Below are 14,938 nucleotides of genomic sequence, written 5' to 3'. Positions count from 1 at the left end.
TATTTAAAGAGTCGTTTGATGAATCGAAAATGTAGTCTTGTGTTTACATTTTATTTTATTTTTTTTCTCAAATGGTCCATTTAAACCTTTAATACAATACAGGTTTGGAAATTCGTTTCTCTAGGAATCGAGAAAGATAAAAAAAAAAGAAATGGCACCAATGTTTGGACGTGTAGCCTATTTTCACTTGTGCTAGATTCATTTATTTATTTACATTTGATGTAACGGTCTTACAGGACAAATAATCAGTTTGCATTTTTGCACAGATGATATACATACTTCATGACAATGAAAAATACTACTATTCCCTGTTTATGGCCGTATATTTCATTGAGCTTCTCTCTACATTGTTGTTCTCCTCCATGAGTTTGTATGTCCCAGTGGTTTATTTGAAGACTTTAGAAGTCATCTTCAAAGCAAAGGAGCGAAGTTATTTCTTATCAGTCTGCTACACTCTTAAAAATAAAGGTGCTTCACGATGCCATAGAAGAACCTTTTTGTCTAAATGGTTCCATAAAGAACCTTTAACATCTGAAGAACCTTCCTGTTTCACAAAAGGTTCTTTGTGGTGAAATAAGGTTCTTCAGATTACAAAAAAAGGTAAGAAAGAGATGGTTCTTTAAAGAACCTTTGACTGAATGGTTCTTTGTGGAACCAAAAAAGGTTCTTCTATGGCATCGCTTGAAGAACCTTTTGAAGCACCTTTATTTTTAAGAGTGTATTAATGATGTTATGCTTGGCTGGAGCTGATTCGCACCTGAGAACAAGCCTTAAAACCCATCATGACGGATGTAAAGATGGTAAACTATTTGCCCACCTTTTAAAATGGCTAGTTCACCTACAAAATAAAGACTTTGCAAAACAACCTGGCAAAGCACAAAACACTAAAGTGATTTAATAAGTAAAAAACATTATCTAATATAAACTAAAACCTGACAAAAATTGAGTGAATTTCTGTGGAATGCTCCTGTGGGCATTAGAGGCTTTACAGGCCGTTGACAATGCAAGATAGGCCCAAGTGTCTTGAAGATGATGGACATGGTGGACACACAATAAAAATATAATTTAATAGTGGTCAACGAATGTCATGCTGTGTTCGCTATTTTCCATGCAAGGACAGAATAAAAAAAAGTCTTTTTTTATTTAAAGAGTCGTTTGATGAATCGAAAATGTAGTCTTGTGTTTACATTTTATTTTATTTTTTTTCTCAAATGGTCCATTTAAACCTTTAATACAATACAAGTTTGGAAATTCGTTTCTCTAGGAATCGAGAAAGATAAAAAAAAAAGAAATGGCACCAATGTTTGGACGTGTAGCCTATTTTCACTTGTGCTAGATTCATTTATTTATTTACATTTGATGTAACGGTCTTACAGGACAAATAAAAAGCATTCGCGCTTCAAGCATCAGGCTTAAATAAACAGCTGCTGAAGGCACAGCCCTCCTTACACCGGAGGATTGCTATTGAGATGTGTCGCAAATAACGTTCAGGAAGCTTTTTTTGTCTGCTTACGCCTAAAACCCATGAGATGAGATGGGCTGCGCTCTTTGCCTTAAACTAAAACACCACGACCGTACTGAATTCATCTAGCAACGCATTGTGTGATCAGGTAAGCACTGAAAAATTCCTGTTGGCAAATGAGCAGTTGTGGAATTTAAAGTGATTGATAGGTTATTAAACATAATTCTTAAATCAGGGTTTCGCTAAGAGCAAAATCACAGTTCGCGCGTTTCCAGTTTTGCATGAAGTTTCATACCGTACTCACGAATTTAACATTAATAATAGCTGATTGACTCATCTCAGCACTGTTTTATCGGTGCAAATTTAAACGATTTCATTTGCAACGCTTGGTATTTAGTTGATGACATTTAGTTTGTCAATTGGGACGTACATGAACGAACAGTGAAAAGCATTGCGTTATACACTTTTTAATATAAGGTGGTTGTTCAGAGAAATGCAATATTTTTCTCTCGTAGCTTCTAATCAGTATGCTATATATTTAGGATTTACATTAAAAATGAACAACCATGAACGAACAGTGAAAAGCATTGCGTTATACACTTTTTAATATAAGGTGGTTGTTCAGAGAAATACAATATTTTCTCTCGTAGCTTCTAATCAGCATGCTATATATTTAGGATTTACATTAAAAATGAACAATAAAAGCACATACGGTCAGGATTTTTATTGTTTCTTACTCTCTATTTTATTCTGAGAGTTAGGCTACTTCATGTAGGCTATCCTGACAGACTGACGCGATTCTACTGAGAAGGACATAACATTATTTGGTGCTGAGGTTAATGACTTTTTAGTGTTCCGTATATTAGCCTAAAGTCCGTTTAGGTTTCTGTCACTATACGGGTAAATATAACTGTATAAAGGACTACAAAAGGCTATATGATTCTCAAGTAAAAGTGAGATAATGTTTGAACATCAGTCAAGATATTTCCTGCATTATCGGTATCCTATCTACCGGATGCCCTGAAGTGTCAGGTCTAATCGACGGAGGGCACATTGCGCTTTGCTGTTGGCCAGTATGCAGACATCTCTACTGCAGATCCTGGACTATGCGATTGTAGGTCTCAGTGTTCTGATGGGCGAGACAGACTTCATAAATCCATACAGATTGGTCAAAAAGTGACCGAGACATGTCCAAATTAGTTGAAGCCGTAAGTAACTTCCATGTAGGCCTACACTCTTAAAAATAAAGGTGCTTCAAAAGGTTCTTCAAGCGATGCCATAGAAGAACCATTTTTGGTTCCACAAAGAACCATTCAGTCAAAGGTTCTTTAAAGAACCATCTCTTTCTTGCGTTTTTGTAATCTGAAGAACCTTATTTCACCACAAAGAACCTTTTGGGAAACAGAAAGGCTCTTCAGATGTTAAAGGTTCTTTATGGAACCATTTAGACAAAAAGGTTCTTCTATGGCATTGTGAAGCACCTTTATTTTTAAGAGCGTACACGGTTCGCTCACATCAGTTTACAGCTTTTTCCCTTATTATAACAGACTGCGCTCTAGTGAAGTGAAGCGATTCATTTAGGAGGAGTCAAAGGCAGGTGAGACAGACTGATGGACTGGCTATGGGCTCCCACTGATTGTCTGCCGCACGAGCTGAATGCGTGTCCCTGTTGTGTCCACGACCGATCACCAGCGTCCACGAACCTCGAGAACACCGTGACCCCGCTGGCGTGTGGACAGCTTTATTTCAAGGCTTCAAAAACCACGTTTTACTTTATCACTTCGATTAATGAATCCATAGTCAAATTCAAGAGCAGCATTTTAAGATATTTAACTTTAAGCCGCATTCTAATTTCGGCTGTGAACTAGACTTAATTTAGTTGATTTTCTATTTTTAAAATGTAAATAGACTAATTCTTTAAAATAAGTATATTATTAAAAATGTAACTTTAGAAAAGGATTACATTGAGCCATCTCAAACGTTTAATAGGCTATGTGCTTATATGTATGCATGCTTTCAAAACTGGGTTTATATTGCTAATTTGTTTAGTTTTGGCATTGCGCTGAAGGTCATGACAATTCAATGGGTTTATTAGAAAGATAGCCCAATTTAATGCTGATATTTCTACAAATGTCAATTTTAAATCATTTTTGTTTTCTCTAGGCTACAAAATCATAACTATTCTGGACAAACGTGACAAAACAAGGTAAAGCCATTAAGAGAGGAGACACTTTTTGTACAGGAGGGGGCGTGGTGACGATAACAAAGTTGACACGTCTGAAACTAAAATGAAACAAAATCTAGAATTATAGAATAAATACAAAACGTATTTCTAATTAAATGTTTTTTATTTTTTGAATCAAAGTGTGAATTTTTGCTAATACAGCAAACGAACATAGCCTATATTAAAAGAAAATAAATGTTATACTCCATTTTTGATGTTTAAAGGAAAATGCCTGCAATAACAAGGTGTGTTAGCATTTACACATGTATTCATATTTACACATATTAAAGAAGGACACAAAATGCACCCTTGTGGATTATCCATCAATGATATCCATATTGTTAACTTACAAAAAAAAGTTAACAGCTGATCCTTAACGCACGAACCTGCACAAATCTATAGATGGAGAAGGCGCAGGCTGGGTTGCCGTCTCCGCGTTTCCTCTCCCCTGCAGCTGGGGATTGAGTAACACATTGATAAAACAGTGTATCACTTATCCTGATAGCCACGGTCCCCCCCGGACCTGTCTGTCCTCTCGTAGAGGGACGGACCAATCACAGGCCTAAGGCTTGGTAGTTGTTCCTTTAAAGCACCTGTCTTCATAACACCTGGCAGACGAGAGAACTGCTTTACGCATGCTCCCACCCTGCCATATCCTCTATACAGACGTGCTGCTCAACCAATGGTCTTCAAATCTTTTCAGAGATAAAAAGCTGCCGCATCCGTGGAGCTGACAGATTGCCCGATATTCACTAATGACTGAGCACATAGGAGGAAGGACCCAGAGGAGACACAATGCCTAGGTCTTTCTTGGTGAAGAGCAAAAAAGCACACAGCTACCACGAGCCGCGATCTTTGGAAGATGACTACAACAGACTTGATACTATTTTAGCTCATATATGTGCAGGTATGTCAAAATTATATCGATCTGCTGATAATGCAAAATGCATCGCAATTATCAAACATGTGAAACAAAAAGTGTATATAGGAGTCTGATAAAAATGCTCATTTTAGATGAAAATTTCAGATGGCACTTAGAGGCTTTTGCATCTGAACTCTTCATATATAGGCCTATATATATATCTACCCGTCTAAGTCAGAAAGCGATGGTAAAATAGCGGGCGTACGATAGTTTTTACATTTGTAGGGGGGAGACTATAGATTATAGATTTTGGTTGGCACGATCAAGCATACGTTGTACCCATGTTCGTGAACTGTTGTGAGATAAATGTTTTATATAGGCCTAACTGTGGTTTTGACGAGAAAAAAATCTCCTAACAGAAAGCAGAACTTCAGATGAGTCCGAGTGCTGTACGGATGCCCTGACAGGCGACACGACTGGCGCTTGTTCACCGGACTCTCACCTGGTGGATCAAGCGGATCTATCCTCTAAGTCTCCTCTCAGCAGTGGGGGAAGTGTGTGCGACCGCTCCTCAGATTACGAAGACTTTTGGCGACCTCCATCACCATCAGCATCACCGGGTGCGGGTAGCCTATATCTCTTAACGTAGGCTATAGGCTATTTAAGATAGCTATCTGAAGTTCATCAACTTGATCTACAGTGTGAATGCATGTGATTTAGTTTTTGTATGCGTGTCCGTTATACGGCTATAGGCCACATAATTATTTTGTTTATGAATATAGGTCTACTTGTCAGCCTGTTCTTTAACGTTTTGTTTTTTACCAAAACATTTTACCTGGTGGAAATTATTTGCACGAGGTAGTAACGTTATTGGGCTGCTTGGGCACGTTTCATTCGTTTCGGATCATACCGGACGGAATTAACACAACAGTAGCCTATTTATCAAATATAATAAATAAATAAATTAAAAACCCGTTTTTTAATAAGTAGGCTATTTACGATATTTACGAATTTAACCTTAACAGAATTAGACACAAATCGCACGTAACATAGCCTACAGGCTATTCATTCTAAATGACTTAAAACAATTTGACCCTGTGCTACACTGCTACATCACTGTATAATCCTAAACCTAACGATTTAAAACTTCGAAATTATTAAATGATCGATTTTTTTTTTTTTTTACAGAGTCAGAAAAGTCCTTTTCACCCTCTGGTGAAGAAACGCAGCCATTCGCCGTCCCCTTCAGGCCTTATGCATGGAGCAAGTACTCGGGCTATGAAATCAGACAGCTGGTCCAGCATACTCTCAACCATCACCGCTCTCTGGATCTCGAGCGGCCTACTCCTTCAGCCTATTACAATGATCGCGTGGTCGAGTCCTCTCTTTTCAATGAAAGAGGATCTGGCGCTAGCATTTACAACAGTTATGGTTCCACTGCCACCCTGTTCGAGCGCTCCACTGCCTCTGGACTCTATGATGACAGCGGCAAACTGGGAAAAGAAACCGAGATGAAATCCAGCTCTGATGTGATGTGTAGTCGTCTCCTGCTAAATGGCGCATTCAAATGTATAAAATGCAGCAAGGTAATGTAGCCTCGCTCGGATTTTTAAAACTCACGATTAGACATTATTAAAGGTTTTCCTCTATGTTCCACAGGTGTTTTCCACACCGCATGGCTTGGAAGTTCACGTTCGGAGGTCGCATAGTGGAACAAGACCTTACGCTTGCGACATCTGCGGGAAAACGTTCGGGCACGCTGTCAGTCTGGAGCAACACAGAGCTGTTCACTCACAGGTAAAGTGCTCGAATTTTGTTCTTATTTGGGGGCAATAATGAAAACCATAGCAAACCTGTCTAAATGAAATGCAAAAATGAATTTGTAAAAACAAGCATTTCATCCCACAGGAGAGAAGCTTTGATTGTAAAATCTGTGGGAAAAGTTTTAAAAGATCATCTACTTTGTCCACGCATCTCCTCATACACTCCGATACACGGCCCTACCCGTGCCAGTACTGCGGAAAGAGGTTTCACCAGAAATCAGATATGAAGAAACACACATTCATCCACACAGGTAAGCTCAATCTAAAGAACTTTATATCTATAGACCTTTGGAGAAAAACGCTGACGTATGGATTTTCTCTCCCAGGGGAGAAGCCACACAAATGTCAGGTGTGTGGGAAAGCTTTCAGTCAGAGCTCCAATCTGATAACACACAGTCGAAAACACACCGGATTCAAGCCGTTTGTATGTGACCTCTGCGGCAGAGGATTCCAGCGCAAGGTCGATTTAAGAAGACACAAGGAGACACAACACGGACTGAAGTGAGGAAACACTTCAGGACTTTACCCAACACTATTGGACAACCCATTGGGACTTTAATAGTCTTTTTAATTTAACAAGCTACAAATGCTCATTCATAAAACATAAGCTGAAATCAGTGTTTTAGAGAAGGCGACTTATAGCGTTTACATTCGTTGTAGAGCTGTTTGCGCTTTGTGAGATTTGCCTACGAGTCAGCAGCAGGCCAGCAGGTCTGGCAGCTTTCATGGTGATGTTATACAGGGTATCTTGATCCGAATCAATAGCCCGCTTCAGAGACATGCCAGGCATCGTGTCTGAACCCAAAATATTATCACCAAAATAATCAGGGACGAAATATAACCGCCGCGAGAAAGGACACTGTATCACCCAAAATATCAGCTGAAGGAGAGAAAAATCACCGCATCTCACAAGAATGTCACTTTGTTGTCAACGCTGCAAAGGGAGTGCTGGCAAAACAAGCACTACAATAGACTGCGAGATTTCATCAATAAAAGGATTGTTTGTGTACTACAGCCCAACTTAAGTGATTTGGCAACTTGTCGAAGCCTTTCCATTCATCATGTTTTTTCTTTTCTATTTAGAGTCGTTTTCTTTAGCGTAAATAGAAAAATATAGCCTATAAAAACTCGAATGTCTATACAATTCAATTGTTTTATATCATTTACACTATTTCTCGGAATAAAGATTATACGGAGAGATATTTCGAGTGTGTGTTATTTTCTTTTTTGTGTAATCAAGGTTTGTATAGTGTGTCATACAGATTTATAAATCTCTATAGTGCGCGCAACGAATAACTTATCTTGAGCTATAAGCAGAGGCTTTTTCATTTCATGATTGTAAATGAAAGTGTTTCATTATTTTAAATATCCATTATTTCATTACTTGTTTAAAATAAAAATGATTTATTCGAAACAACTGTGTTTCGCAATCGGTGCATATTTTCAAGGTGAGAAATAGGCCTATTGGGAAGACCAATAAATAGGTTCATGCGAAATCAAGAATTATTTTATATTAGAAAGGAAAGGGAAGAGAAAACATGGAAAAATAAAGATGATCGATTAGTCTTATGTCCTCAAATACAATAAAATCTCAGTAGCCATACTTATTCACTGTCACAAAATAGATCAATTGAAAACCAAGAATAATTCATGCTGGTTGTGTTATTCATTAAAAAAAAGTTTTTATATCTGACGCTCGAAGTAGCCTAGCCTATATTTTGAATATTTGTATTTGTCCATTTGGTTTCAGACAATATAGATTGTCAACATTTTCAACGATTTATTGCACAGCCCGAGAAATGAATGTCACCTTTAAATTTATTGAACACTCTTCGATTTATACGGTTTATTTTTTATTTAAATTAATTTATAATCAACTGCAGCAATGATGAATTACCAAAATCTCACATTTTATAAATCGAAAGTTATACCTGTTTTTCAATATCATGGACGCAAATGTCGTCAAATCAAACGTCTATTTGTTTTTCTAGCTATCTTATCTGACCATGAAAATAATTATCCCCTTTTATTTACACTCTAAACACTCTTGGATCTCTCCTGTTAACCAAACTGAGTGTAAATAAAGAGAGTTTATTCAGCAGGAACTGTTCCCTCTATACCCGCCGAACAATAAGGCGGGTCTGTGCACTCTGCTTCCCTGCAGTCTAAAATGGCCCCGGGATATAACGTCAACTTTCTAGGGATCTGGCACAGTGGAGGTAAATAATGTAAGGTCTAAATTCTGTTTCCAACAGCGCAACCGCCCATATATGCCGGAAAAACAAAAAATCGTAATTTCCCATTTTCCAAAAGTAGGCTACCCTCAACAGTCGAGATCAAATTATATTAGGCCTATATATAAGTTTTTGTACAGTAGGAAGACACAATCAAAGAACACTAAGCACCATTTAAAAAATTGATTGAAATCACTAACTTTTTATGGCTCAAATCTTACTGCATTTATGCCCGTGAAAATGCTGAATATTTTAAAACCCTGAAGATTTGACTGCGGGGAACATGAAAATCCATATTTATTCCAGAGAAAATAGAGGTAAGCACACACACAGCTGTGGGATTTACATGTCCTGCTGCTGTTTGGAAAATCGAACATGCCAGAGGAATTAGGACAATATTTGGTATGTAATCCGCTCCTTCTTTTTTTCCACTTTATCAACAGCATTCATAATTGTCAGATTGACAGAATTGTAGTTATATTTCAAGACATCATTTAAAATGCAGCTTTAGTCATTTCACTATTAGAGAACATTACAGTGTTGTGTGTAAGAGTGTTGAAGTACAGTGAGCATATGGATGTGGTTTTGCACTGCCTTAAGGTAGGTCAGTATCCACCCCACATTTTTCAATCCTCTGCAGTTCACTCAGAGGGAAAGTGCAAGCCGCAAGTGGACCATTAGGCCAGGCCAGATTTCAGTGAGGATTTTAAGACCGTTGCCCCACAGCCTCTAGGCATATCAAATATGAATAGAAGAAGTTCTGAAAAGAGCCCAATCAATTTCAGTGGGCGAGTAATCAGAGCACTTCAGTCTTTGGCTTACACACACACACACACACACACACACACACACACACACACACACACCCCTGCACTAACAAAACAAAACATAAAGGTTGCAATAATCTGTCTGGTAATTTAAACATAGGTTTAAAGAGATATACATGGAAATATTCACATGGTGGTGCATTAGAGAAGTAAATACATGGTTAGGATTATCTCAAATTAATGTCAGTTACAAATAAAATATGAAGGATATCAAGTTTTGCTTAGGTTTTAGATGAGAGACCTAGTTTTAATTTAAGAATCAGCCTCCACAGCAATTCAGTACCTTAAAGCAACAGTTCACCCAAAATGATTCTGTCATTGTTTACTCACCCTTGTCGTTTTAAACTTGAATAACTTTCTTTTGCAAATACAAAAGCAGATATTTTGATGAACCAGACAGTTTTGGTTACCACTGACTTCCATTTTAATGGACAAAAAAAAAAAACCCTAAGAAATTTCTCAAAATGTCATATTTATGTTCTACAGAAGAATGAAAGTCAAAAGTTTGGAATGACATGATGGTGAGTAATTGTGTATATTAAAAAAAAATACTTATTTTGGTTTTGGATAAACTATATATTTTGAGCAAATACAACATTTTTGATGTACATGCATCACAGTGCAGTTTTATTACGTGTATTGTTATGGCTAATAATTTCAACATTTTTATGAAAGCAATTAAGCATAAACATGACTGTATGGACCACCTGTGAAACATATTTTGTTTTTTTATCAAAGATGAATTACTCGGCAGTCCCTCACTCAGCCAGATGAACAGAAGTGATAGAAGAAATGCAGGGCGTCTGCACCCCTGTGATGGGATAGCTGTGGAAGGTCTCAGGGAGACAGGGCTCAGATACTGTGTTCTTTTGTTGTGGCGCTTTATTCATTATTTACTTGATCTGAAAAATAGACTGCAAGACAACTGCACAGCTGTCATCAGGCAGTAGGGTGAGGATACAAATTATTCATGATTTTAGAAAGAAAGGTAGATAGAATAAAGAGAGAGAAAAAACATAACAGGGAATTTGCTTGGCACAGATGACAGACCCTCACACTATCTGCGTGAAGAACAATTTGCACAGGTTTTTATGAATTATACTAGATGGATATATATATATTTTTAAACAAAAATTTTTATTTTTTTTATTAGAAATTTCAATGGTAGAACTATGTATGTGTATATGAAATTTTGCATTTGAATGTTATGTATATGAGATCTAAAAACTACAAAATCTCCAAAAACATCAATAAAACATAATTAACAAAACTTTTTGTGATAGTTTTGTGCAAGCGCTTTACAAATGATAACGCTTTTATAACAGGATATATAATATGCAAAAAAAAGTACAATAACTCTATTGTTTACTTACAGAGACACACTGACACACTAAGTAAAATAAATAAATCCATGAATTAAAACGTATTTTCAATAGCAAAGTCTGATTTGCCTTAAACTCTGCATCAGGTTACAGTGTGTGAGGCCATCAGTGTAAAGTGTCTGTCTGCTCCTATTCATCCTATTCCAGCTTGACATGACACCTCAGTACAGACTCAGGGGAACAGGGAGCATTTTTCCAGTCTGCTCTGGGATGTCCCATCTGAGCCTGAGTACCACGCTTTTACTGCCTAAACGCCACACACTTTTGTTTTGAAGTCCTTGTTGTTTTCAGGACTGTTTAACAAGGTAAGTCTCCTGAGTCCTGGCACGCTCTAAAGTCAGTCACTCTGAAGAGTCAGTTGGGGTTGAAGTATATGTGTGAGAGAGAGTGTAACAGACAAAAGCTAAGTGTAGGGGGTCTTAGTAAAAATGGGTAAGACCAGTGGTGATTGGGAGACATTAGACCTGGGTGAGCGGCCAAATGTGAGCTGACGTTTTCCTTCAGGTTTAAGGCCCTGAAAGCTTTTCCATTAGTTATCTCGCAGAGGGGCCCACCAACCCCTGCACAGCACGCAGTCGGCGTAGAGAGCCCCCATCAGCTGCTGAAAGGTGCTCATTTAAAGACATGTTTATCTGCTTCATTTAGCATTACATATCACTACCACTATTTGGATGCTAGCTGTCGCTCACAAGGAGACGTAAAGGGATGTTTTATTTGTTTCGGCTTTCTCTAGACTTGTAAAAATTTGAGTTTTAAATATTATGTTCAAAATATATACAAATAAAATGGTAGACGTGTAAATAGAATGTATGTAATAAATGTTCAGAAATCAGTTTTCCAATCAGACAGTTTCACTTACGAAACTTACGAAAACAATGGAAGATATGTTGAGATGTGATTGAGACTAAGAACTAATGGAAAGTATACCTAAAAAAAAAAATCCCCCAATTTTTTACATTTCCCAGAAATCTACCTCCACTACCCCATCAATAAGTCAAATTTCCTCGACATTATATCTAATTCGTCCTGCTATATAGGGAACATTTTATTTAGCCGGAGTACATCAGTATAGTTCTGTTTCATCAACATTTAAAGAGTAATCTAATAGCATATGAATCCTGACAAAAGCACTAAAAGGATTCATGTTAGTAAAAGGTTGAACAAAAAGAAAGTCTCAGGTCAGAAACAAATACAATGTGACAGACAGGCCCAGGCTGCACAGTTACAGTAGAATTAAAAGCTCTAAAATCTTTTAAGTAACAGTCAGTGCATTTCTATGTCTAATAACATTGCCCCGTCCCCAATTCAAGAAAAATAAAGTAAAGTTAAAGTGAGTTTTGTAAGGTAATATTTCAGCATATTTTAAGTTTATAACACTAGAATATTATTAGCAGTTATCCATCAATGTCACTCAGCTTAAATCCCTCCTCTATAAACAACATGATTTTCAGAATAGTGCAATGCAGCCTAAAAGGTTGCGAACTGATACAATCCTCCACTTAACCAGGCCTGACTAAAGCAATGAACCTCTCTGAAAAATTCATAAGATCCATTTCACAAAATACCAAGCCAAGCAAAAGGATGTATCAAACTAGAAGAGAGAAGGAGAGAGGGATGCAGGCAAGCTGATATGTAGAGACTAAGAGAGGGAGAGAGAGAGAGTGCAAAAAGAGACAGGAGACGGTGGTGGTGGTGGTGAGAAAAATGACAAAAGATTTATTCTCAGTGATAATAAAAAATGTATGTCGAGGCATTCAAGTAAAATTCCTTTTGATGTTCTGATTTAATGAATGATTTGAGGCTCAGATGTAGGTTTGCTGAAGCCTGTGCTAATGTCTGTTCGGGGTCTGTGTAGTCATGTGTCACTCTGCAGCACCATCAAACCACTGCACTGCTTCTCAACAGATCAAGCAGTCTGCAGTGAGCTGGTAAGTACTTCCAAAGTCCCAGAGGTCCAGCACGCACACGTGCTCGCACGGCCTCCAACATAGATGCATTCTGACACCAGGCGCACAAATACACCATCACGTCTGCTCACTAACTCAGACACGATGATATTTCAAAGAGAGAAATTAATCTTTAGTTTTCAAAATAAAGATTCCTTTTAATTCTTTTCAATGTAAAAGACTAAGGCGATCTGCGAGACAGCATTACAAAGACAAAGATCTGGGTTGCATGGGGTAGATGAGACTGGCCCTGCTCGTTTTCCCGCTGGTGTATGCTAAATCATTAATGATCACAGCCAGTACCTGATCTGCTCAAATTAACTCTTGAGTTTTTCCAACCTGCTTTCCACACAGACCACCTATAGATGTTTGCACAACAACAGCATGAAGAGGCAGGTGCGGCTACTGACCTCCAAATCACATTTTCTTGATTGATCACATTTACTTTGTTATAAGAAACCTCAAAGTAGAAAAATTGGTCATTGTGAGGCATAGTTTCAAATAAGAAATAATTTCACATTGCTAGAGAAGTCACACTGAAACATAGTTACAATTATAAGATTTAAAGCTGATTTTATGAGAAATAAAGTTGCAATTGTGAGGTATAAAATAACTGAGATAAAGTTACTCTGCGAGATATAAAGTTACTTTTATAAAGTTCAAACTGCAAGATATAGTCACATTGCGAGATTTAAAGTTATATTTTGAGATATAAAGTCACAATAAAAGTTATTTATTGTTATTAGAGTTATTAGAAATAAAGTTTCAATTGTGACATGTAAAACCACAATTGCAAGATATGAACTCAGAATGGCAAGATAGTCATATTGCAAAATTTATTATTATAATATTGATATTGTGAGATACAGAGATATGTCACAATTGTGAGATATAAAATAACAATTGAAAGAAATAGTCAATTTCTATAAATAAAATAGACATATCATAATATACAGCCTAATTATAATTACATTATATATAATAATAAAAAACAAATAGTGAGATATGAAGTTGCAATAGTGTTAAGTGTAAAGTTGCAATAGTGGTTTTTTTTTTATTGCGAGATTTAAAGTTATATTTTGAGATATAAAGTCACAATAAAAGTTATTTATTGTTATTAGAGTTATTAGAAATAAAGTTTCAATTGTGACATGTAAAACCACAATTGCAAGATATGAACTCAGAATGGCAAGATAGTCATATTGCAAGATTTATTATTATAATATTGATATTGTGAGATACAGAGATATGTCACAATTGTGAGATATAAAATAACAATTGAAAGAAATAGTCACAATTTCTATAAATAAAATAGACATATCATAATATACAGCCTAATTATAATTACATTATATTTAATAATAAAAAACAAATAGTGAGATATGAAGTTGCAATAGTGTTAAGTGTAAAGTTGCAATAGTGTTTTTTTTTTATTTTTGGAAACAGGCTTTCATAAAAATATTTTCTGTCTGTTGTGGTCAAAGATTTGGGCCCAAATATTTGACAAAAGACCAAAATCATACAGCTTGAACATTTTCAGAAAAGGAAAAGCTCAATAAGTGTTAATAAAAATTGTCACCTTTACACTACATAGGTTATGCTGTTGATTTAAAGTTCAATTAATAAACAAACAAACAAATAAACAAATAAAACGGATCTATTGCCCCGGAGACATTTTTGGCAGGAGGAATACAAATTAAAACACTTGTACCTGTACTCGTGGATAAAAGGAGAGAGGGAGGGGAGAGAGGATTATATTTAATAATAAAAAACAAATAGTGAGATATGAAGTTGCAATAGTGTTAAGTGTAAAGTTGCAATAGTGTTTTTTTTTTATTTTTGGAAACAGGCTTTCATAAAAATATTTTCTGTCTGTTGTGGTCAAAGATTTGGGCCCAAATATTTGACAAAAGACCAAAATCATACAGCTTGAACATTTTCAGAAAAGGAAAAGCTCAATAAGTGTTAATAAAAATTGTCACCTTTACACTACATAGGTTATGCTGTTGATTTAAAGTTCAACTAATAAACAAACAAACAAATAAACAAATAAAACTGATCTATTGACCTAAATGACAGGCAACCAAGGTGCCCCGGAGACATTTTTGGCAGGAGGAATACAAATTAAAACACTTGTACCTGTACTCGTGGATAAAAGGAGAGATGCCTAAAAAAATG

At 36.5% G+C, this 14,938-nt stretch overlaps 1 protein-coding gene across 1 annotated transcript; it reads left to right on the top strand.

The window, feature by feature from the left end:
* The first annotated feature begins 4,406 nt into the window (after positions 1-4,406).
* On the top strand, positions 4,407-7,483 carry LOC107566482 (zinc finger protein Gfi-1-like). Its single transcript, XM_016251944.1, has 6 exons — positions 4,407-4,593; positions 4,968-5,168; positions 5,737-6,134; positions 6,208-6,345; positions 6,457-6,622; positions 6,698-7,483. The coding sequence occupies exons 1-6, from the start codon at positions 4,482-4,484 to the stop codon at positions 6,874-6,876; spliced, it is 1,194 nt and encodes a 397-aa protein (XP_016107430.1). The 5' UTR covers positions 4,407-4,481; the 3' UTR covers positions 6,877-7,483.
* The last annotated feature ends 7,455 nt before the right edge of the window (positions 7,484-14,938 follow it).

This window comes from Sinocyclocheilus grahami, unplaced genomic scaffold, assembly GCF_001515645.1.
Source record: "Sinocyclocheilus grahami isolate Dianchi unplaced genomic scaffold, SAMN03320097.WGS_v1.1 scaffold1078.1, whole genome shotgun sequence".
In the NCBI taxonomy this organism is placed as follows: Eukaryota; Metazoa; Chordata; class Actinopteri; order Cypriniformes; family Cyprinidae; genus Sinocyclocheilus; species Sinocyclocheilus grahami.
The sequence above is the reverse complement of the archived record's forward strand: the minus strand, read 5'-3'. Positions and strand labels throughout refer to the sequence as shown.

Bases quoted from the DNA above. Each gene is read 5' to 3' on its own strand.
- LOC107566482 (XM_016251944.1), top strand. From the start codon at position 4,482: ATGCCTAGGTCTTTCTTGGTGAAGAGCAAAAAAGCACACAGCTACCAC. The intron at 6,346-6,456 runs GTAAAGTGCTCG...TTCATCCCACAG, and splicing joins ACAGAGCTGTTCACTCACAG to GAGAGAAGCTTTGATTGTAA. The intron at 6,623-6,697 runs GTAAGCTCAATC...TTTCTCTCCCAG, and splicing joins ACACACATTCATCCACACAG to GGGAGAAGCCACACAAATGT.